The sequence below is a fragment of the Bos grunniens genome, chromosome 15 (genome assembly GCF_055505025.1).
Source record: "Bos grunniens cultivar Pamir isolate PY7600 chromosome 15, Bosgru_T2T1.0, whole genome shotgun sequence".
Classification (NCBI taxonomy): Eukaryota; Metazoa; Chordata; class Mammalia; order Artiodactyla; family Bovidae; genus Bos; species Bos grunniens.
This window is the reverse complement of record NC_141179.1, coordinates 48,055,425-48,079,090: the sequence shown is the minus strand read 5'-3', so window position 1 is coordinate 48,079,090 and position 23,666 is coordinate 48,055,425. Positions and strand designations below refer to the sequence as shown.

Sequence of the window (23,666 nt, the reverse complement as noted above, 5' to 3'; positions counted from 1 at the left end):
ATGAAACCCGCATCTCCTGTATTGGTAGGCGATTCTTTACCACAGAGCCACCAAGGAAGCCCATACTGAAGATAGTTATTTGAATTCCTGTATGAAGTAATTATTCTAAAGCATAAACATTTTTGTTTGTAATATACTCTTTTAGGTTATAGATGCATGAGATATCAATTTAACTATATCTCTCAAGTTTTGTTTCTCATCGTTTTACTATTCATTACCTTTTGTGATTTTCATTATTATTTACATTTGATCCATTTATTATTTCATATTGTTACTAAAGCTTTTCATATATATGCATTTATAATATTTTGTCTCTTTGATATCGATGTTTTTTTTAAGTTTTGATTTGTGATCTTTATTATGTTAATTCTTGTTTTTTCAAATCAGATGGTTTTTTCATATTTTTATTGAAGTATAGTTGATTTACAATGTCTGTTAGCTTCAGGTGTACAGCAAACTGAATCAGTTACACATATATATAAAAGTGTTGGCGCACAGTGGCGTCTGACTCTTTGAGACCCCATGGATTGGGGCCTACCAGGCTCCTCTGTGCATGGAATTTTACAGGCAAGAATACTGGAGTAGTTTGCCATTCCTCCTCCAGGCGATCTTCCCAACCCAGGTATCAAAACTACATCTTTCCTGAGTCTCCTGCATTGTCAGGTGGGTTCTTTACCATTAGCCCCACATGGGACAATTCTATATATATATATATATATATATTCTTTTTCAGATTTTTTTCCCATATAGGTTATTAGAGATTATTGAGTAGAGTTCTCTGTGCTATAAATAGGTACTTGTTAGTTGTCTGTTTTATATATAGTGCAGTACTGTGCTTAGTCGTTCAGTCATGTCCAACTCTGCGACGCTATGGACTGTAGCCCACCAGGCTCCCAAGTGTGTGCAGAATCTACAGGCAAGAATACTGGAGTGGGTTACCGTGTCCTCTTCCAGAGGATCCTCGCAACCCAGGGATCGAACCCTGGTCTCCCACATTGCAGGAAGATTTTTTACCATCTGAGCCACCAGGGAAGCCCAAAAATACTGGAGTGGGTATATCCTTTCTCTGGGATATCTTCCTGACCAAGGAATTGAACCAGGGTCTCCTGCATTGCAGGCAGATTCTTTACCAGCTGAGCCACCAGGGAAGCCCTTTTATATATAATAATATGTGTATTTTAATTCCAATCTCTCCATTTATCCTTCCCCCCACATTCCTCCTTTGCTGCTAAGTCGCTTCAGTCATGTCCGACTCTTAGCGACCCCATGGACTGCAGCCCACCAGGCTTCTCCGTCCATTTGATTTTCCAGGCAAGAGTACTGGAGTGGGGTGCCATTGCCTTCTCCTTTTCCCTTTAATACCTATAAAGCTTGATTTCAAGATCTTTGAGTCGGTCTGTCTTGTAAATATATAATTCATTCTTTTTTACTTCTCACTTATAATCAGAGCATGGCTTACTTTTATGCTTAAAATGCTCTGTAATCTCATATTTTTTTGTGTAGGTTTATACATAAATTTTTTAGTACAAAATTGCTGTTAGTGCTGTCAAATCTATATCATTGCCATTTTAGGATTACCCATTCATTTTAAGAAATAGTATTTTTAAATTTTTTACCTTAATTTTGACTTTTTAATTCTCTACTTGTATTTCTTTCAGGTTAAAGTTATGTGTTTAGATTCAGGCAAGGCACAAATACTATATTGTTTTGTTGAACCATTCCTCTCATCATTGTGTAATTATCATTTTAACTGAAAATTATTTTCTCTAAAGTATCCAATGTTGATATCACTAGTTTTATTTAAGTTTATTTAAGTTTTATTTAAGTTTTATTTAGTTTTATTTAAGTAAGAATTTTTTTCATTCTATATATTTGTTTTCAAACTTTGTATTTTAAGTGATTTTTAAAATAAATGCTATATAACTTTTTAAAATTTAACCTCAGAAAGCCTATTTTAATCAACAAGCATACTCCACAGCAATTATTGTGTTTAGAGATATGTGTGAGTTGTCTTTTTCATGTTTTTTTTCTAATATTCATGGTTTCATTTTTACTTCATTTGGCTCTGATAAAATAGTATTATTTCTTCTAACCCTTTATTGTTTGACATGATTATTTCTGCCCCCCCCCCCACCCTACTATTGTTCCTTTACATATTTAACATACTCATCTGTCAATGGCTCTAACCTCCTCATCAATAATACAAAAAATCATGAACATGTAACCTGTATAACCCTCCTTCAATATTTATTAACATAACTAATATATACTGAGTGCCTGTTCAGTGCCAGTCTCTCAGAATAAACCAGTAATATAAATGGCAAATACATCATGCCTTGGTTTCTTCAGGAGATATATATACTAACTTAATGATCTAGGCTTTAACACGTCTTTTTTTCCTTCTTTAGACAATAAAAACGGGCTTTCTAATTGCTCATTTTAGTAAAGTAAAAGCTATTCGTTGCTCTAAGTTGGTGAAGCAATCTCACTATTAAGAACCCATATATCATGCTTAAGATCATTTTTCTGTTCAGATTTGGGTGTTAAAATGCCGGATTGAAGTCACTGTAACAATTGCCTATAGAGTATCTCTCTAGATTACTATGGGATCTTGACAGTTTTAGAAAGATGTATTAAATTTATCCCTTCATTTCAAACTCAAATATTTTTAATTTGATGTTTAGAATATTTGGCAAAATACTGTTTGCTGTATTTCATTAAGATAAAAATTTATAGTTCCATCTTCTTCATTAATTTCCAGAGTCTGTTATGTTTTGAATAGAATAGAATGCTATTATTTGGGTTAAGCTAAATATACCCACAAAGTTTACATCAATACTGTTCCTCTGTTTAAACTATAACTCTCAACAAAATTTTAAAAATATTCTGTACTTATATCTTTAATATATGAAATTCTGAAAGGAAAGTAAATAATAATTAACACATCTGGTATAAATACATATAAACAGTATCGTTTCCATTTTACAATAAAACACTAACAAATACCATATGTAGGAAGGGTATTAGATATAGAGTTACTTGATTTTAGCAGAACTTCTGAAAAAATATTTACCTCAAACTCACCAGTTTGGTTAGTTTCTTTTATTTGTTTTTTTGTCTGCTTTAATAGTTATAATGTGAATGTCTACAGTACTCTAAGAAGCAAATAGATGTTGGAATAGGGAAAAATTACTCAAAAGAAGAGACAACTGGGCTTAAACATACTGAGATTTCCAAGCCATTTTTCTCTCTTTCATTGTTGCTTGGTTTTACACAGATTGTTAACATTTTAGACATCATTTTTCTTGCTATAAAACAGATATGCTACGTGAACTCATATATTTTAATTCAAATTAATGACATTTCTGAGTACTTTATTTTTTTTTAGAGTAGAAAAATCATTTTATTTATTTATTTTATTTTTTATATAAATTTATTTATTTTAATTGGAGGCTAATTACTTTACAATATTGTATTGGTTTTGCCATACATCAACATGAATCCACCATGGGTGTACACGTGTTCCCCATCTTGAACCCCCCTCCCTCCTCCCTCCCCATACCATCCCTCTGGGTTGTCCCAGTGCACCAGCCCCAAGCATCCTGTATCCAGCATTGAACCTGGACTGGCGATTCATTTCTTATATGATATTATAAATGTTTCAATGCCATTCTCCCAAATCATCCCACCCTCTCCCTCTCCCACAAAGTCCAAAAGACTGTTCTATACATCTGTGTCTCTTTTGCTGTCTCGCATACAGGGTTATCACTACCATCTTTCTAAATTCCATAAATATGTGTTAATATACTGTATTGGTGTTTTTCTTTCTGGCTTAATTCACTCTGTATAATAGGCTCCAGTTTCACCCACCTCATTAGAACTGATGCAAAGGTATTCATTCTCTAATCCTTGAAAAGTAGGTTTTTTTTAATTTATTAAATATAGACTAATATTTTATCTTAAATGACTACATGCATAAAATCCACTACTCTGAGACTATTTATTTGGTCTCTACAGAAAACAACCCATTAGCAAAGTCAGTCAAGAAATAGACTAATTTCAGAGGACTTTCATCTTGTCCAACTTCCATGACTTACAAGACTGAAGATCATGACAAGGTCCTGATTTCCTTTAATGTTCTACTCCTCTGCTATGAGAGGTGGAAAAATATGACTTGCCTATATATATCATTTTTCTGATCATTAGCCAAGTTGACAATAAAGAATGTGTTACCACAGTTCCTGTTTGTCCAAGAAATGTTAGTGCTACAATGAGAATAATAAAGATAATAAATTCTCCTTTGATGTTCTTTGATATTATGATATCTTTGATATTATGAACCTGGATAATGCCTTTTCAAATATTGTCAGTCAGAGAAATTATTAAGAAAATAACTCTCTACTTCTTCACTTAGTGAAGTCTCAGGATCTCAGCAACTCCAACAGCCCAAAGTTCCAGGTCTCTGAGTTCATTCTTTTGGGATTCCCAGGCAATCACAGCTGGCAACACTGGCTATCCCTGCCCCTGGCTCTGCTCTACCTCTTAGCTCTCAGCGCCAACATCCTTATCTTGATCATTATCAATAAGGAGGCAACATTGCACCAGCCTAGGTATTATGTCCTGGGCATCCTGGCTGTAGTAGACATGGGTCTGGCTACCACCATCATGCCCAAGATTTTGGCAATCTTGTGGTTTAACGCAAAAGCCATCAGTTTCCCTCAGTGCTTTATACAGATGTATGCTATACACTGTTTTGTGGCCATGGAATCAGGCATCTTTGTTTGCATGGCTATAGATAGATATGTAGCCATTTGTCGACCACTATGCTATCCATCGATAATTACTGGCTCCTTTGTGGTCAAAGCAACTCTGTTCATGGTGCTCAGAAATAGCCTGACTACTATCCCAATTCCTGTGTTTGCAGCTCAGAGACAGTACTGCTCAAAGAACCAGATTGAGCACTGTCTTTGCTCAAATCTTGGAGTCAGTAGCCTATCTTGTGATGATGACAAGACAGTCAAGAGTATCTACCTGCTACTTCTGGCATGGACACTCATGGGAAGTGATTTGGGTTTGATTATTTTATCATATGCCTTGATACTTCAATCTGTTTTGAAGTTGAACTCAGCAGAAGCTGCATCCAAGGCCTTAAGTACCTGCACTTCCCACCTCATCCTAATTCTTTTCTTCTACACAGTCATTATTGTCATTTCTATCACCCACAGTGCAGCAATGACAGTTCCCCTCATCCCAGTTCTACTCAATGTACTCCATAATGTTATTCCTCCTGCCCTCAATCCCATGGTCTATGCACTCAAGAACAGGAGCTCAGACAGGGCTTATATAAACTTCTTAAACTGGACTTCAAAGACAACTAACTTGGAGAGGATGCACATCTTTCAAATTTTCCTACATCTGTGTTCATTACATTCTTAAGGACTGCAGATGACAGAAGTTCTGAGGAATACAAACCATTTTTAATTAATATAAGGAATCACACGCAATTAATGAAATTTCAAAAAAAAAGGGGTGAAACTAATACTTTATCATGTTTGTCAAGAAAGACCTTCATCCAAAAGAAAAAAAAAAGAACAATAGCACAATTATGCAGACTGAATCAAGGAAGCCAGGGTGAGACAAATGGAATATACATTTCATTTTTGTATCTCGCTGCCCTGGCTAGAAATTCTGGACAATGTTGTATAGGGATGGTTAGGGTAGATATCTGACAATGTTTTTTCTTTTTAATGAGAGTGTCTAACTCATGGACAGGGAGGCCTGGCATGCTGCGATTCATGGGGTCGCAAAGAGTCGGACACGACAGAGCGACTGAACTGAACTGAACTGAACGCATGTACATTTCATGCAATTACTAATAGAGTACAACTTATTCTAGATATTTGCATCTTTGCTTTCTAATGTGTCTTCTATTCTTTAAATGGAAAACAGACTCCAATAGACGTTTCTATAAAGATGTGCAACATCCAACACACATATGAAAAGATGCTGAGCATCACTGAATTCAAATCAAAACCACAAGATACCACTATATACAATAAAATGGCTGTATTTTTTAATTTAACAGAGATTGGCAATTTTCTGGAAACATTAAACTTCTTATATATACTAGAGGGTATGTAAAAATCACATTGAGGTGTGAGAAACTGTTAGACAATAACACAAAGTTTGAAACACAATTACCATATGACAGAAATTAAACTCCTAAGTATATAAGCAGAATAACTTAATACAAGAGTAGCAACAACATTTATACACAAATGTTCATAGCATCATTATTAGTGAAAAATTGGAAAGAATTCAAATATCCATCATTTCTTTAATGGATAAACAAAGTGAAGCATACCCATAATAAGGATTATTATTCATTCATGAAAGGATGAAGTACAGATGTATGCCCTTTCACAGATGAACTTTGCAAACACTATGCTAATTTTAAAAAAGCAAACACTAAAGACCACTGCAATATGATTTCAGTTCCATCAAATCAATTACTGGCATAGATAATCCAGTGAATCAAAAAACATACTAGATGTTGGAAGGGATCGGAGGAATAGATCAATAGGTAGTGACTGATTAATGGTTATGGAGTTTTCTTTTGATGCAATTGAAATGTCCTGAAATCAGATATTGGTGATGGTTGCACAACATTTTAAAAGTACTAAAAGTGGGAGGAGGAGCTAAGATGGTGGAGGAGTGGGACGGGGAGAACACTTTCTCCCCCACAAATTCATCAAAAGAACATTTAAACACCAAGTAAATTCCACAAAACAACTTCTGAAAGCCGGCAGAGGACATCAGGCACCCAGAAAAGCAACCCAAGTCTTCGAAAGGAGGTAGGGAAAAATATAAAAGACAAAAAAAGGGACAAAAGAGGGAGGGATGGAGTTCTGTCCCTGGAAGGGAGTCTTAAAAAGAGAGAAGTTTCCAAACACCAGGAAACCTTCTCACTGCCGAATCTGTGCCGAGCTTTGGACGCACAGGGGGCAACATAACAGGGAGGAAAAATAAATAATTAAAACCCGTACATTGCGAGCCCTACGGTAACTCCCCCAGCGGAGATGCAGCGCAGATGCCTGCATCCGCCATTAGCAAGCGGGGGCTGGGCAGGAGGTGCAGCGCGGGTTGCATCGCAAGAATCTGGCCTGAATACCCCGAGCACTATCTGAGCGAAATAATTTGGGCTAGCAAACCAGACTGTGGGATATCTACCACGTGAAAAGCCAGCCCTAACCTATGACACCACCAGGCCCTCGCACGGAATAAAGGACTGAACAGAGATAGCCGGCGGCAGACCATCCCCCTCCGGTGATAGGCAGCCAGAGCCGGAAGGGGACAATCGCAGCCCCAGAGAGACATTATCTATAAAACTGTAAGCAGGCTTCTTTGCTAACTAAAACTTCTTGGGGGTCTGGACGGTCAACATCTGCCTGAGAAGGTGTGCTGGTGCACAACTAGATAACCGAGCGGCGGGGAGGCAATAAGTCGCAGCAATTGCCCGCGCAAAACACCTCATCACCTGAGCTGCTCGGATCTGGGAAGGGCACAAAACGCAGGCCCAACTGAGAGTCTGCGCCTCTGAGGACTACCCGAGTGCCTGAACCTGAGCAGCTTGGACCTGGGAAGTACAGGCAGCCCAGGGCGGGCCGCGGATGGTTCGCGGCGGAGCAACCTAGAGCCTGAGCAGCGTGGGCAGAGAGGCTACACGCGCCGTGAACTGGGGGCAGACCCAGTGTGGCTGAGGCACTGCGAGCACACGCCAGTGTTATTTGTTTGCAGCATCCCTCCCTACCTCCCCTCAGTGCAACTGAACAAGTGAGCCTATTAAAAAAAAAAAATTTAAGTCCTCTATTATTCCTTTAATTTGCACTTTTATAACCACTTTGCAAAAAAAAAAAAAAAGACCCTATTTTTTTTTAAAAGCAAACTTCATATATATTTTTTTAAATAATTTTTTGACTTTTTTTTCTTTTTCCTTCTTTTCTTTAACATTGTATTTTTGAAATTCCAAACTCTACTCTAGATTTTTAATTTTAGCTTTTTAGTATTTGTTATCAATTTTGTACCTATAGTTTTTTTTTTTTGGTTTTGTTTTTATATAATTTCTGTGACCCTTTTTTATTTTTTCTTTTTCTTTTTCTCTGTTGCTTTCTCTTCTTCTTTTAAATAACATTGTATATCTGAAATTCCAAACTATTCTAGATTTTTAATTTATGCTTTTTGGTATTTGTTATCACTTTTGTACCTGTATTTTTTTTATATATATATAATATATGTGACCTTGTTCTTGTTTGTTTTTTTCTCTCTCTCTTTCTTTTTCTTCTTCTTTTTTTAACATTGTATTTTTGAAATTCCAAACTCTACTCTAGATTTTTAACTTTTGCTTTTTGGTATTAGTTATCAATTTTGCACCTATATTTTCTGTATAATTTTTGTGACCTTGTTTGTTTTTGTTTGTTCGTTTTTTCTCTTTCTTTTCCTTCTTCTTTTCTTTAACATCGTATTTTTGAAATTCCAAACTCTACTCTAGATTTTAAATTTTTGCTTTTATGTATTTGTTACCAATTTTGTACCTTTAAGAACCCAATCTTCAGGACCCATTTTTCACTAGGGAGCGAGATTACCGGCTTAACTGCTCCCTCTCCCTTTGGACTCTCCTTTTTCTCCACTAGGTCGCTTGTGTCTCCTCCCTAACCCCTCTCTACTCTACCCAACTCTGTGAATTTCTGTGTGTTCCAGACGGTGGAGAACACTTAGGGAACTGATTACTGGCTGGATCTGTCTCCCTCCTTTTCATTCCCCCCATTTATCCTCCTGGCCACCTCTGCCACCTTCTTCCTTCTTCTCTTCTCTGTATAACTCTGTGAACAACTCTGAGCGGTCCAGTTGTGGAGTGCACATAAGGAAGAGATTACTGAATAGCCCACTCTCTCCTCTATTGACTCCACCTCATCTCATTCGGGTCACCTCTAACTCCCTCCTCACTCTTCTCTTCTTCATATAATGCTGTAAACCTCTCTGGGTGAAACAAGTTTCAGGGCAAGACATACCAAGCAAATTCTCCAGCAGCAAGGAACACAGCCCTGAGCTCCAAGATACAGGCAGCCCAAAGTAACCCCAAAACCATAGACATCCCATAAATCATTACTGGACATTTCATTGCACTCCAGAGAGAAGAAATACAGCTCCACTCACCAGAACACCGACACACGCTTCCCTAACCAAGAAACCTTGACAAGCCACCTGTACAAACCCACACACAGCGAGGAAACGCCACAATAAAGAGAACTCCACAAACTGAAAGAATACAGAAAGGACACCCCAAACTCAGCAATTTAAACAAGATGAAGAGACAGAGGAATACCCAGCAGACAAAGGAACAGGATAAAAGCCCACCAAACCAAACAAAAGAGGAAGAGATAGGGAATCTACCTGATAAAGAATTCTGAATAATGATAGTGAAATTGATCCAAAATCTTGAAATCAAAATGGAATCACAGATAAATAGCTTGGAGACAAAGATTGAGAAGATGCAAGAAAGGTTTAACAAGGACCTAGAAGAAATAAAAGAGAGTCAATATAAAATGAATAATGCAATAAATGAAATTAAAAACACTCTGGAGGCAACAAATAGTAGAATAACAGAGGCAGAAGATAGGATTAGTGAATTAGAAGATAGAATGGTAGAAATAAATGAATCAGAGAGGATAAAAGAAAAACGAATTAAAAGAAATGAGGACAATCTCAGAGATCTCCAGGACAATATTAAACGCTACAACATTCGAATCATAGGGGTTCCAGAAGAAGAAGACAAAAAGAGAAGACCATGAGAAAATACTTGAGGAGATAATAGTTGAAAACTTCCCTAAAATGGGGAAGGAAATAATCACCCAAGTCCAAGAAACCCAGAGAGTCCCAAACAGGATAAACCCAAGGAGAAACACCCCAAGACACATATTAATCAAATTAACAAAGATCAAACACAAAGAACAAATATTAAAAGCAGCAAGGGAAAAACAACAAATAACACACACGGGAATTCCCATTAGGATAACAGCTGATCTTTCAATAGAAATTCTTCAAGCCAGGAGGGAATGGCAAGACATACTTAAAGTGATGAAAGAAAATAACCTACAGCCCAGATTATTGTACCCAGCAAGGATCTCATTCAAATATGAAGGAGAAATCAAAAGCTTCTCAGACAAGCAAAAGCTGAGAGAATTCAGCACCACCAAACCAGCTCTCCAAGAAATACTAAAGGATTTTCTCTAGACAGGAAACACAAAAACAGTGTATAAGCTCGAACCCAAAACAATAAAGTAAATGGCAACGGGATCATACTTATCAGTAATTACCTTAAATGTAAATGGGTTGAATGCCCCAACCAAAAGACAAAGACTGGCTGAATGGATACAAAAACAAGACCCCTACATATGTTGTCTACAAGAGACCCACCTCAAAACAGGGGACACATACAGACTGAAAGTGAAGGGCTGGAAAAAGATTTTCCATGCAAATAGGGACCAAAAGAAAGCAGGAGTAGCAATACTTATATCAGATAAAATAGACTTTAAAACAAAGGCTGTGAAAAGAGACAAAGATGGTCACTACCTAATGATCAAAGGATCAGTCCAAGAAGAAGATATAACAATTATAAATATATATGCACCCAACACGGGAGTGCCACAATATGTAAGACAAATGCTAACAAATATGAAAGGAGAAATTAACAATAACACAATAATAGTGGGAGACTTTAATACCCCACTCACACCTATGGATAGATCAACTAAACAGAAAATTAACAAGGAAACACAAACGTTAAACGATACAATAGACCAGTTAGACCTAATTGATATCTGCAGGACATTTCATCCCAAAACAATGAATTTCACCTTTTTCTCAAGCGCACATGGAACCTTCTCCAGGATAGATCACATCCTGGGCCATAAAGCTAGCCTTGGTAAATTCAAAAAAATAGAAATCATTCCAAGCATCTTTTCTGACCACAATGCAGTAAAATTAGATCTCAATTACAGGAGAAAAACTATTAAAAATTCCAACATATGGAGGCTGAACAACACGCTGCTGAATAACCAACGAATCACAGAAGAAATCAAAAAAGAAATCAAAGAAATCAAAATTTGCATAGAAACTAATGAAAATGAAAACACAACAACTCAAAACCTGTGGGACAGTCCTAAGGGGTCCTAAGCAGTCCTAAGGGGAAAGTTCATAGCAATACAGGCATACCTAAAGAAACAAGAAAAAAGTCCAATAAATAACCTAACTCTACACCTAAAGCAACTAGAAAAGGAAGAAATGAAGAGCCCCAGGGTTAGTAGAAGGAAAGAAATCTTAAAAATTAGGGCAGAAATAAATGCAAAAGAAACAAAAGAGACCATAGCAAAAATCAACAAATCCAAAAGCTGGTTCTTTGAAAGGATAAATAAAATTGACAAACCATTAGCCAGACTCATCAAGACACAAAGGGAGAAAAATCAAATCAACAAAAATAGAAATGAAAATGGGAGATCACAACAGACAACACAAAAATACAAAGGATCATACGAGACTACTATCAACAATTATATGCCAATAAAATGGACGAAGTGGAAGAAATGGACAAATTCTTAGAAAAGTACAACTTTCCAAAACTCGACCAGGAAGAAATAGAAAATCTTAACAGACCCATCACAAGCACGGAAATTGAAACTGTAATCAAAAATCTTCCAGCAAACAAAAGCCCCGGTCCAGACGGCTTCACAGCTGAATTCTACCAAAAATTTAGAGAAGAGCTAACACCTATCCTGCTCAAACTCTTCCAGAAAATTGCAGAGGAAGGTAAACTTCCAAACTCATTCTATGAGGCCACCATCACCCTCATACCAAAACCTGACAAAGATGCCACACACAAAAAAGAAAACTACAGGCCAATATCACTGATGAACATAGATGCAAAAATCCTTAACAAAATTCTAGCAATCAGAATCCAACAATACATTAAAAAGATCATACACCATGACCAAGTGGGCTTTATCCCAGGGATGCAAGGATTCTTAAATATCCGCAAATCAATCAATGTTATACACCACATTAACAAATTGAAAAACAAAAACCATATGATTATCTCAATAGATGCAGAGAAAGCCTTTGACAAAATTCAACATGCATTTATGATAAGAACTCTCCAGAAAGCAGGAATAGAAGGAACATACCTCAACATAATAAAAGCTATATATGACAAAGCAAACATTATCCTCAATGGTGAAAAATTGAAAGCATTTCCTCTAAAGTCAGGAACAAGAAAAGGGTACCCACTTTCACCATTACTATTCAACATACTTTTGGAAGTTTTGGCCACAGCAATCAGAGCAGAAAAAGAAATAAAAGGAATCCAAATTGGAAAAGAAGAAGTAAAACTCTCACTGTTTGCAGATGACAGGATCCTCTACATAGAGAACCCTAAAGACTCCACCAGAAAATTACTAGAACTAATCAATGATTATAGTAAAGTTGCAGGATATAAAATCAACACACAGAAATCCCTTGCATTCCTATACACTAATAATGAGAAAACTGAAAGAGAAATTAAGGAAACAATTCCATTCACCATTGCAACGGAAAGAATAAAATACTTAGGAATATATCTACCTAAAGAAACTAAAGACCTATATATAGAAAACTATAAAACACTGGTGAAAGAAATCAAAGAGGACACTAACAGATGGCAAAATATACCATGTTCATGGATTGGAAGAATCAATATAGTGAAAATGAGTATACTACCCAAAGCAATTTATAGATTCAATGCAATCCCTATCAAGCTACCAACGGTATTCTTCACAGAGCTAGAACAAATAATTTCACAATTTGTATGGAAATACAAAAAACCTCGAATAGCCAAAGCGATCTTGAGAAGGAAGAATGGAACTGGAGGAATCAGCCTACCTGACTTCAGGCTCTACTACAAAGCCACAGTTATCAAGACAGTATGGTACTGGCACAAAGACAGAAATATTAATCAACGGAACAAAATAGAAAGCCCAGAGATAAATCCACGCACATATGGACACCTTATCTTTGACAAAGGAGGCAAGAATATACAATGGATTAAAGACAATCTCTTTAGCAAGTGGTGCTGGGTAAACTGGTCAACCACTTGTAAAAGAATGAAACTAGAACACTTTCTAACACCATACACAAAAATAAACTCAAAATGGATTAAAGATCTCAACGTAAGACCAGAAACTATAAAACTCCTAGAGGAGAACATAGGCAAAACACTCTCCGACATACATCACAGCAGGATCCTCTATGACCCACCTCCCAGAATATTGGAAATAAAAGCAAAAATAAACAAATGGGACCTAATTAAACTTAAAAGCTTCTGCACAACAAAGGAAACTATTAGCAAGGTGAAAAGACAGCCTTCAGAATGGGAGAAAATAATAGCAAATGAAGCAACTGACAAACAACTAATCTCAAAAATGTACAAGCAACTCCTACAGCTCAACTCCAGAAAAATAAATGATCCAATCAAAAAATGGGCCAAAGAACTAAATAGACATTTCTCCAAAGAAGACATACAGATGGCTAACAAACACATGAAAAGATGCTCGACATCACTCATTACCAGAGAAATGCAAATCAAAACCACTATGAGGTACCATTTCACACCAGTCAGAATGGCTGTGATCCAAAAGTCTACAAGCAATAAATGCTGGAGAGGGTGTGGAGAAAAGGGAACCCTCTTACACTGTTGGTGGGAATGCAAACTAGTACAGCCACTATGGAGAACAGTGTGGAGATTCCTTAAAAAACTGGAAATAGAACTGCCTTATGAGCCAGCAATCCCACTGCTGGGCATACACACTGAGGAAACCAGAAGGGAAAGAGACACGTGTACCCCAATGTTCATCAGCACTGTTTATAATAGCCAGGATATGGAAGCAACCTAGATGCCCATCAGCAGATGAATGGATAAGAAAGCTATGGTACATATACACAATGGAGTATTACTCAGCCATTAAAAAGAATACATTTGAATCAGTTCTAATGAGATGGATGAAAAGGGAACCTATTATACAGAGTGAAGTAAGCCAGAAAGAAAAACACCAATACAGTATACTAACGCATATATATGGAATTTAGAAAGATGGTAACAATAACCCTGTGTACGAGATAGCAAAAGAGACACTGATGTACAGATCAGTCTTATGGACTCTGTGGGAGAGGGAGAGGGTGGGGAGATTTGGGAGAATAGCATTGAAACATGTATAATATCATGTATGAAACGAGTCACCAGTCCAGGTTTGATGCACGATACTGGATGCTTGGGGCTGGTGCACTGGGACGACCCAGAGGGAGGGTAGGGGAGGGAGGTGGGAAGAGGGTTCAGGATGGGGAATGTGGTTATACCTGTGGCGGATTCATTTCGATATTTGGCAAAACTAATACAATATTGTAAATTTTAAAAATAAAATTAAATTAAAAAAATAAATAAATAAAATGCAAAAACAAAAAAAAAAGGTACTAAAAGTCACTTAATATTACATTTCAGAGGTTTAAATGATAGCCGTTTATGGCTTGTGTATTCCACTTCAATAAAAAATGATAAAGTGTAACAAAATCTGTGTTGAAATTTTTCTCTTGTTTCTGTCTCTCTATATATACACACAATTAAACTGTTAATTAAATTGTGTAAATACATATGATGCACTTTTATTTAATCATAAAATTACTGAATAATCATTATTTAAATTAATTATCATATTTGTAAATTAAAATAGAAGACTTTATGTTTCAATATCATTTTATCCAAACATTGTCTCAACCTATATAGTAAATGCATATTAAGAAATGAGGAGAGAATGAATATAGGTATACATGTATAACTGAGTTCCTTCACTGTCCACCTGAAACTACCACAACATTGTTAATCACCTATACCCCAAAACAAAATGTTTTTGATGTTAAAAAAAATTAAAAAGAAATATATCAGAAGTTGCCTGTATGTTATATAATTTGACTGTGAATGAGTGTCAATAAAACCTTCTGAAACATCATTAGTGCTTTTAACTTCTGTCCTACACATCCTTACAAAGAAAAAAAAAAACCACTTCAATAAATATTAAAGTATCTAATATTCATTAAAGCTAAATTGTGTTCATTCTCACTCCCCCATATATAAGGCTCGTATGCCAGCACGTAGATATAAATACATACAGATAAATTTATTCTCTAATTTGTGTGTCACTTTATAAACAGTAAGAATGGAAAGCTTTCACTTCTTTTCCTTCTCCAATAGGTGTTAGCTTAAATCCAATGCCAGCACCTGTATCACAAGTGCATGTATTCCATTGGGATACATAATACATTTTAAGATATATTTAGTTCAAAGGTACAAATATCAAGAGATTTAGTAGCTGAGGACTGTGAAAGTACATATAGTGTAGAATCATGACGTTTTTTTTACTTATATCCTGAACACCTGGACCAGATTGCATTCAGCTCACTGTTTTGCTTCAGAAACTAAGGTATCAAAGCACATGCAAAAGCAGGAATAGAAACAGGGTTTTTGTTTAATATGTAGGAAGAAAACACATGGAGATAATTTTTGGATGTACATTAATTGATTATTAACTTCACATGACTGAAGGTTTTATTCCATCTACCTATTAGAAGGCAGAAGTAAAGATTGGATTTAAATGGAAAAATGTTTATTTCTCCAATTCACAGATTGCAATATAGTGTAATTTTCCATGATTATTTTTCAAAGTAAATAGGAATCCACATCTGTAGTTGTAAATATCAAGCCGGAATCACCCTCATGACCAGAGCAATGGGACTACAGCAGGAGAATAGCTCTTGAGCATGATCACAACGCTTGCCATTCACCTACCTCCCATTGCTCCCCAGAAAAGAATCTCGCTCACTTACTTTATTTCTAGAGATACATATTTGTGACTGCATTTAATCCGTTTTAGACAGGGAAACCTACTTAGAGGAATAAACTTCATGATCGAAAAAGAACATGGGATGTAAAACTGAGGACTGACTAGTGAGGAAGCAAACATTTTCTGTGGAATTTAGAAATGGGAATAGTCAACAGGTGACAATAATTGTACTTATAAATAAGTAGCCATGTTCTTGTGTTGATGTAAAAATTTCAATACACTCTAACAGAATAGTATGAGCCCATTTTCCTTGTAGAAAAATTAAGCTATAATGTATTGAAATCATTTTATATTTGTTTTGGGAAAAAACCTAACATAATTATGGTCAGTACTACAATATTTGGTGTAAGTTGGGATCTTTAACTGAGTGTTTTTGCAAATGGGACCTATACTTCTCTTGTAACAATAATCCAGTGTCAATAATCAACACTAGAACTATCAAAAGGAAATATGGATGAAAAGATAGATATTTAGCTCATATTAGGAGCTATATCCCTAGGAGTAGAGCAGAATGAACTCAGTTATGTTTACTATTCTTGCTTTGTGGGTATCTATGATTTCGCTACTTACTTCTTTTGCTTGGACATACATAGTTAAGAGTTGACTATTAACAATATTGTAAAGCAATTTTCCTCCAATTAAAGGAAAAGAGTTGACTATTCAAATATATTGAGAGGAAGAAATGAGTAACAATACTATTTTTTCAACAACTATTAAAATCTGTATACACTAGTCAAATAGGTATCAATAATACATTTCAGTCTATTCTATTCGATAATAATCAGTTATAATGTGTGAAAATATATGTGTAACTGCATGTGTGTATATATATATATATATATATATATGAATTGTTACAGTTTTGTTCGTTAATGACAATTTTCAAAGAAATGTGGAAAATATAATTGTATACAAACATTAGGAGCAAATTTACAAACCTGACAAGAAATAAATCTGATAACAATTTTGTTATGTAAGGAAACCCATTCTTATACACTCATATGATTCTTTGTCAAAAATGCTAATTGCAAGGCCTTTGTTAAGCTTCGAGATTATTAGTTTCAGTCAAAATCAGTGTTGCTAGATAGGAATGCTGCTGCTGCTGCTGCTAAGTCGCTTCAGTCGTGTCTGACTCTGTGCGACCCTACGGACAGCAGCCCACCAGGCTCCTTTGTCCACTGGATTCTCTAGGCAAGAATACTGGAGTGGGTTGGCATTTCCTTCTCCAAGGCATGCATGCATGCTAAGTCGCTTCAGTCGTGTCCGACTCTGTGCAACCCTACGGACAGCACCCCACCAGGCTCCTCGGTCCACAGGATTCTCCAGGCAAGAACCCTGGAGTGGGCTGCCATTTCCTTCTCCAAATAGGAATGAGGTTCAATTAATGTTATGATTGCATTAAGTGAGTTCCCCACCTTTAATATTTGCATTGTATGGGGACTTCCCTGGTGGCTCAGACAGTAAAGAATCTGCTTGCAGTGCAGGAGACCCAGGTTTGATTTCTGGGTGGGGAAGATCCTCTGGAGAAGGGCATGGCAACCTACTCCAGTATTCTTGCCTGGAGAATCCCATGGACAGAGGAGTCTGTCCGGCTACAGTCCGTGGGGTCACAAAGAGTCAGACACGACTGAGCGACTAACACCTTAACTCACTTGCCACCTTTAAATTTTCTACCATGTACTAATAAAGTGAACAAGATAATTTCAATTTATTCTTTTATTTTGTTTGTGGACAGCAATATGAAACAGAGAAATTTAGCAACTTGATACAATGAGGTTAAACTGCTACATGTAAAGTATCTCATCTATTGTTTCATGAAGGTGATCTTGGTCCACTATTTATTGAGTTGGCCAAAAAGTTGGTTCAGGTAGTGAATATATTATTCAATACAGCTCTGGATGAAAATGAAAAATGTGTCTTTTATTTTTACTGAAAACCAAATGAATTCTTTGGCCAACTCAATACTAGTTTGCATTTCTATTTTGTGTTTTGTAATATTTCTTCCTTAACTTGTGGGTATGTTTTTAGTGTATTTGTGTAATTTTTGTTTAATTAGTATAAATTTTGTTTCCAAAAATTTTGTGCATTTTCAGTTTATTATTTTCTTTGCACTCTCCTTATGATTCATATATACATATACATTTTATTGCATAAATATTTTCATATAACCAAGGGCTTCCCAGGTGGCACTAGTGGTAAAGAACCTGCCTGCCACTGCAGGAGACCTGAGATGCAGTTCTGATCCCTGAGTCAGAAAGATCTGGAGAAAAGGGCTCGGCAACACACTCCAGTATTCCTACATGGAGAATCCCATGGACAGAGGAAGCACAGTTCACAGGGTCGCAGAGTTGACATGACTGAAGCAACTTGGCTTGTATGCATGCAATGTAAAGTGCCACCAATTTGTAGTACTGTTTTACCAACGGAACTTTATTTCTAAATCCAAATATCTGTTTTGACTGGTGCCTTATTTGTTACCTTCTTTTTGAAATTCTTTTGTTATCTATTTTGTAATGAAGAATGTTTTTAGATTTAAGTGTTCTCTTGTCTTATGAAGTAGAATTTATACTTCTGTTTCTTCCTTTTATACTTTGAAAAAATAATATTTAAATACATGTTTAAATACTTAGAATGTCCTTGAAACATGTGTATTATCATATGTGAAATGGATCCCCAGTCCAGATTCTATGCATGATACAGGGTGCTCGGGGCTCGTGTGCTGGGATGACCCAGAAGGATGGGATGGGGAGGGAGGTGGGAGAGGGGTTCAGTATGGGGAACACATGTACACCCATGGTGGATTCATGTCAATGTATGGCAAAACCAATACAATATTGTAAAGTAATTAGCCTCCAAAAAATAAATAAATAAATAAATGTTAAAAAGTAAAAAAATAGAAAAAAAAGTAATTATGTTTTCTACTATGTAAGTTTAAATATAATTAAAAATCCTTAAAACCCTGAGATAATTTAAATTAATTACTGATTAATCATTTGGTAACTAGTTTTTTTTAATTGAATTCTAAAACATTGATTAATAAAAGTATAATTTTAAGTTCAAATAAATAAATATTTAGAGTGGAGTGAAATAGTTCTTAAAGTTTTAAGAAATTTGAATCATTAGTTCAGGAATCTATTCATTCACTCAAAATTTATTGATATTTAAAGTGTAATGTGTTGCTATACAATGCAAGTGAGTTAGTCACTCAGTCATGTCTGACTCTTTGTGACCCCATAGACTGTAGCCTGACAGGATCCTCTGTCCATGGGATTCTCCAGGCAAGAATACTGGAGTGGGTTGCCATACCCTTCTCCAGGAGATCTTCCCCACCCAGGAATCAAACCTGGGTCTCTTGCACTGCAGGCAGATTCTTTACTGTCTGAGCCACCAGGGAAGTCCCCACACTATGCAAATAAAAATATAAATACAATAAGTTCAAATATTAAGATTTTGCTTAAATTCTGGTGGATCCAAGTTGTGAGTTCTTTTTATATTACTATGATGCTAAAATAGAAAGAGATATTGATCCATTGACAAATATATTCCTAACCTATGATGCCTGCCTCTTTTTTATTTACATCATGTTAAGTAGTTTAATGGATGACTCCCTGCCCTTCCGAGATAAAGTTGATATTCCAAAATAAAGTGGTGCTTGAAGTTGCAGTGGTTGTAGGAGGGTACAAAATAAGATAGAAAATTGCAATTAACAAAGCAAAAAATAGCAGTGAACTTGAGAAGAAAGCAGAGCACAGTAACAGATGAAAGAAACTGTTCTAGTCTGCTCTAAGACCATTTTCATTTTCCTCTTTAAATTCTCCAGATATCCTCCAAAATTTTGCTTAGTTTCATTTCTACCTACTCGTATATGACTCCAAGAATTTATTATAGCACAAGAAAGGTCTTTGAAGGGCACTCTTATTAAGCAGTTCATACCATGTTACTTTACTATTTCCAAAAAAGTTGCTTTTTGCAATATCTAAACTGTCCTCTTTTGTTGTGAATATATAAAGATAAAACAGGGTTGTACGTAGAAAAATTAACAAGTAACAACTTTATATCCCTGATTCATCCACTATTTTAAATAATGCTAACTATACTCTTAGTGTATCGTTGGATTGTACTATAAGTATATATAGTAAAATGATGGACAAAGTTTAATTTAACATATACTATGTTAAATTAATTTATGTTATGTTATTTAACATAGTATAGGTTTAATTAATTTAACATAGGGAAAAAATTTAACATATACTATGGATGCAAATATATCAGATGTGATAAAGTCCAAGGACGAGGCATCATTAAAATTGACAAGGTGAATCTAATTTTTATATTTAACTGTGAGATTGTGTCCCTCTACTAGTCAATATCAAGAACACTAGAAGCCAATCACATATTTCTCTAGGATGCATATTGGTCGATTATTTTCTGGGGAAAATGCAAATCCCTCAGGGAAAAAAGCCACTGGGAAATAAGAATGTCAACAGTGCTACAAAGGAGACCTTACAGGAGCACACAAAATAAATCCAACCAATTAATGAGACTACTCATCACCTGGAGTTTCAAATCAGCTTACTAAGGACTTCTTGTGAATTAATCATCAAAGAATACTAATAATGAGAAAATAGAGAAATTAAGGGAACAATTCCATTCACCATTACAACAAAAAGAATAAAATACTTAGGAATATATCTGCCTAAAGAAACTAAAGATCTATATATAGAAAACTATAAAACACTGGTGAAAGGAATCAAAGAGGACACTAATAGATGGAGAAATATACCATGTTCATGGATTGGAAGAATCAATATAGTGAAAATGAATATACTACCCAAAGCAATCTATAAATTCAATAGAATCCCTATCAAGCTACCAACGGTATTTTTCATAGAGCTAGAACAAATAATTTCACAATTTGAATGGAAATACAAAAAAAACTCGAATAGGCAAAGCAATCTTGAGAAAGAAGAATGGAACTGGAGGAATCAACCTGCCTGACTTCAGGCTCTACTACAAAGCCACAGTCATCAAGACAGTATGGTACTGGCACAAAGAAAGAAATATAGATCAGTGGAACAAAATAGAAAGCCCAGAGATAAATCCACACACCTATGGACACCTTATCTTTGACAAAGGAGGCAAGAATGTACAATGGATTAAAGAAATCTCTTTAACAAGTGGTGCTGGGAAAACTGGTCAACCACTTGTAAAAGAATGAAACTAGAACACTTTCTAACACCATACACAAAAATAAACTCAAAATGGATTAAAGATCTAAATGTAAGACCAGAAACTATAAAACTCCTAGAGGAGAACATAGGCAAAACAGTCTCCGACATAAATCACAGCAGGATCCTCTATGACCCACCTCCCAGAATATTGGAAATAAAAGCAAAAATAAACAAATGGGACCTAATTAAACTTAAAAGCTTCTGCACAGCAATGGAAACTATAAGTAAGGTGAAAAGACAGCCTTCGGAATGGGAGAAAATAATAGCAAATGAAATAACTGACAAACAACTAATCTCAAAAATATACAAGCAACTCCTGAAGCTCAATTCCAGAAAAATAAATGACCCAATCAAACAAGGAGCCAAAGAACTAAATAGATATTTCTCCAAAGAAGACATACAGGTGGCTAACAAACACAAGAAAAGATGCTCAACATCACTCATTATCAGAGAAATGCAAATCAAAACCACAATAAGGTACCATTTCACACCAGTCAGAATAGCTGTGATCCAAACGTCTACAAGCAATAAATGCTGGAGAGGGTGTGGAGAAAAGGGAACCCTCTTACACTGTTGGTGGGAATGCAAACTAGTACAGCTACTATGGAGAACAGTGTGGAGATTCCTTAAAAAACTGGAAATAGAACTGCCTTATGACCCAACAATCCCACTGCTGGGCATACACACCGAGGAAACCAGAATTGAAAGAGACATATGTACCCCAACGTTCATTGCAGCACTGTTTATAATAGCCAGGATATGGAAACAACCTAGATGTCCATCAGCAGATGAATGGATAAGAAAGCAGTGGTACATATACACAATGGAGTATTACTCAGCCATTAAAAAGAATACATTTGAATCAGTTCTAATGAGGTGGATGAAACTGGAGCCTATTATACAGAGTGAAGTAAGCCAGAAAGAAAAGCACCAATACAGTATACTAATGCATATATATGGAATTTAGAAAGATGGTAACGATAACCCTGTATGCGAGACAGCAAAAGAGATACAGATGTACAGAACAGTCTTTTGGATTCTGTGGGAGAGGGAGAGGGTGGTATGATTTGGGAGAATGGCATTGAAACATGATAATATCATATAAGAAATGAATCGCCAGTCCAGGTTCAATGCAGGATATAGGATGCTTAGGGCTGGTGCACTGGGATGATCCAGAGGTATGGTACAGGGAGGGAGGTGGAGAGGTGTTCAAGATGGTGAACACATGTATACCCATGGTGGATTCATGTTGATGTATGGCAAAACCAATACAATATTTTAAAGTAAAAAAAATAAAATAATAAAATAAAATACATTAATGATATTAAAAAAAGAACATATGACATTTGAAAAATAGTTCCAATATTAAGATTAAAAACAATACAAGCTATAAAAATAGACTATTAAAATTAGAGGTCAATAAAAATAATATATATAAAAGAATTCTTATTTTTGTCTAAATATATATCTTTTTAAATCTACCTTCTTCATTATCTTATTATAAGTATAATGGAATGGTATCACTTGGATTAGAATGAATATATTTTCCAGGACTATATTCATACTATTGTTCTGTACATACTATTGTTTTGAACCACATTTTTCAAAATTTTATGTCCTGATAATACATCCCTAATATTTAATTTATTGAAAGCATATAAATAAATATATAATAGACATTTAGGAGAAACAGATCATGAAATATGTTTCCCCTTTTGCATTAAAATGTATGTGATTAATAAATTTTGACAGATAAGCACTAACGTGATTCAAGTAATTTGATTTTCAAAATCTTTACCTCAAACTAATATTTTTTTTAATTTAATTTTATTTTTAAACTCAAACTAATATTTTAATGCCTGCTTTATTCTTTATACTTTGGCTATCTGGAGTGCTCCAAGAATCAAAACTACATCAAGTAGGAGAAAGTTACTGAAAACCAGAATTAATTGGTTTTGAATAACAATGATATTCCTAAATCACATTTCTCTTTTATTATTACAGTTTTGGGCAAGTCATTAGCAAATTTTGATAAAAGCTTCCTCACTTAAAATGTGCACTAAATTATTTCATACATTTCAATTAAAATTAAATGGGACACAGTATTATTTAACAAAATCTCAAATCCTTGAAATAAGAGTTATTTTCAGTATCATATATTCTGGTCTATTACTTAAATATCTCCAAGCACAGAAATTTCTATACTCCTTGCATATATTAAGTTTCTAATAATTCAGCAAAACAAATTCAAGAGTGCAGGCTGTGATATCAGAAGGCTACATCTTCTCCAGTATTCATGACTTGTAGGCTGAAGATAATGTCCAGAGTCATGATTTTCTCTAAAGTTCTGTTCCTCAGTTACGAGAAGATGAAAAAAATACAAACAAACTGACTTATGGTATGAAGTTTGTGTTTTGATAAATAATTTAACACTCAATGTGTTAAAATAGCTCCTGTT

General features: G+C 35.4%; 1 protein-coding gene across 1 annotated transcript; it reads left to right on the top strand.

Annotated features, from left to right (window-relative positions):
- On the top strand, positions 1 to 5,378 carry LOC147357934 (olfactory receptor 56B2-like). The gene is given in 4 exon segments (XM_086338164.1): positions 1 to 24; positions 1,659 to 1,683; positions 4,415 to 5,320; positions 5,323 to 5,378. Coding segments are annotated over 4 exon segments (1,011 nt in total).
- The last annotated feature ends 18,288 nt before the right edge of the window (positions 5,379 to 23,666 follow it).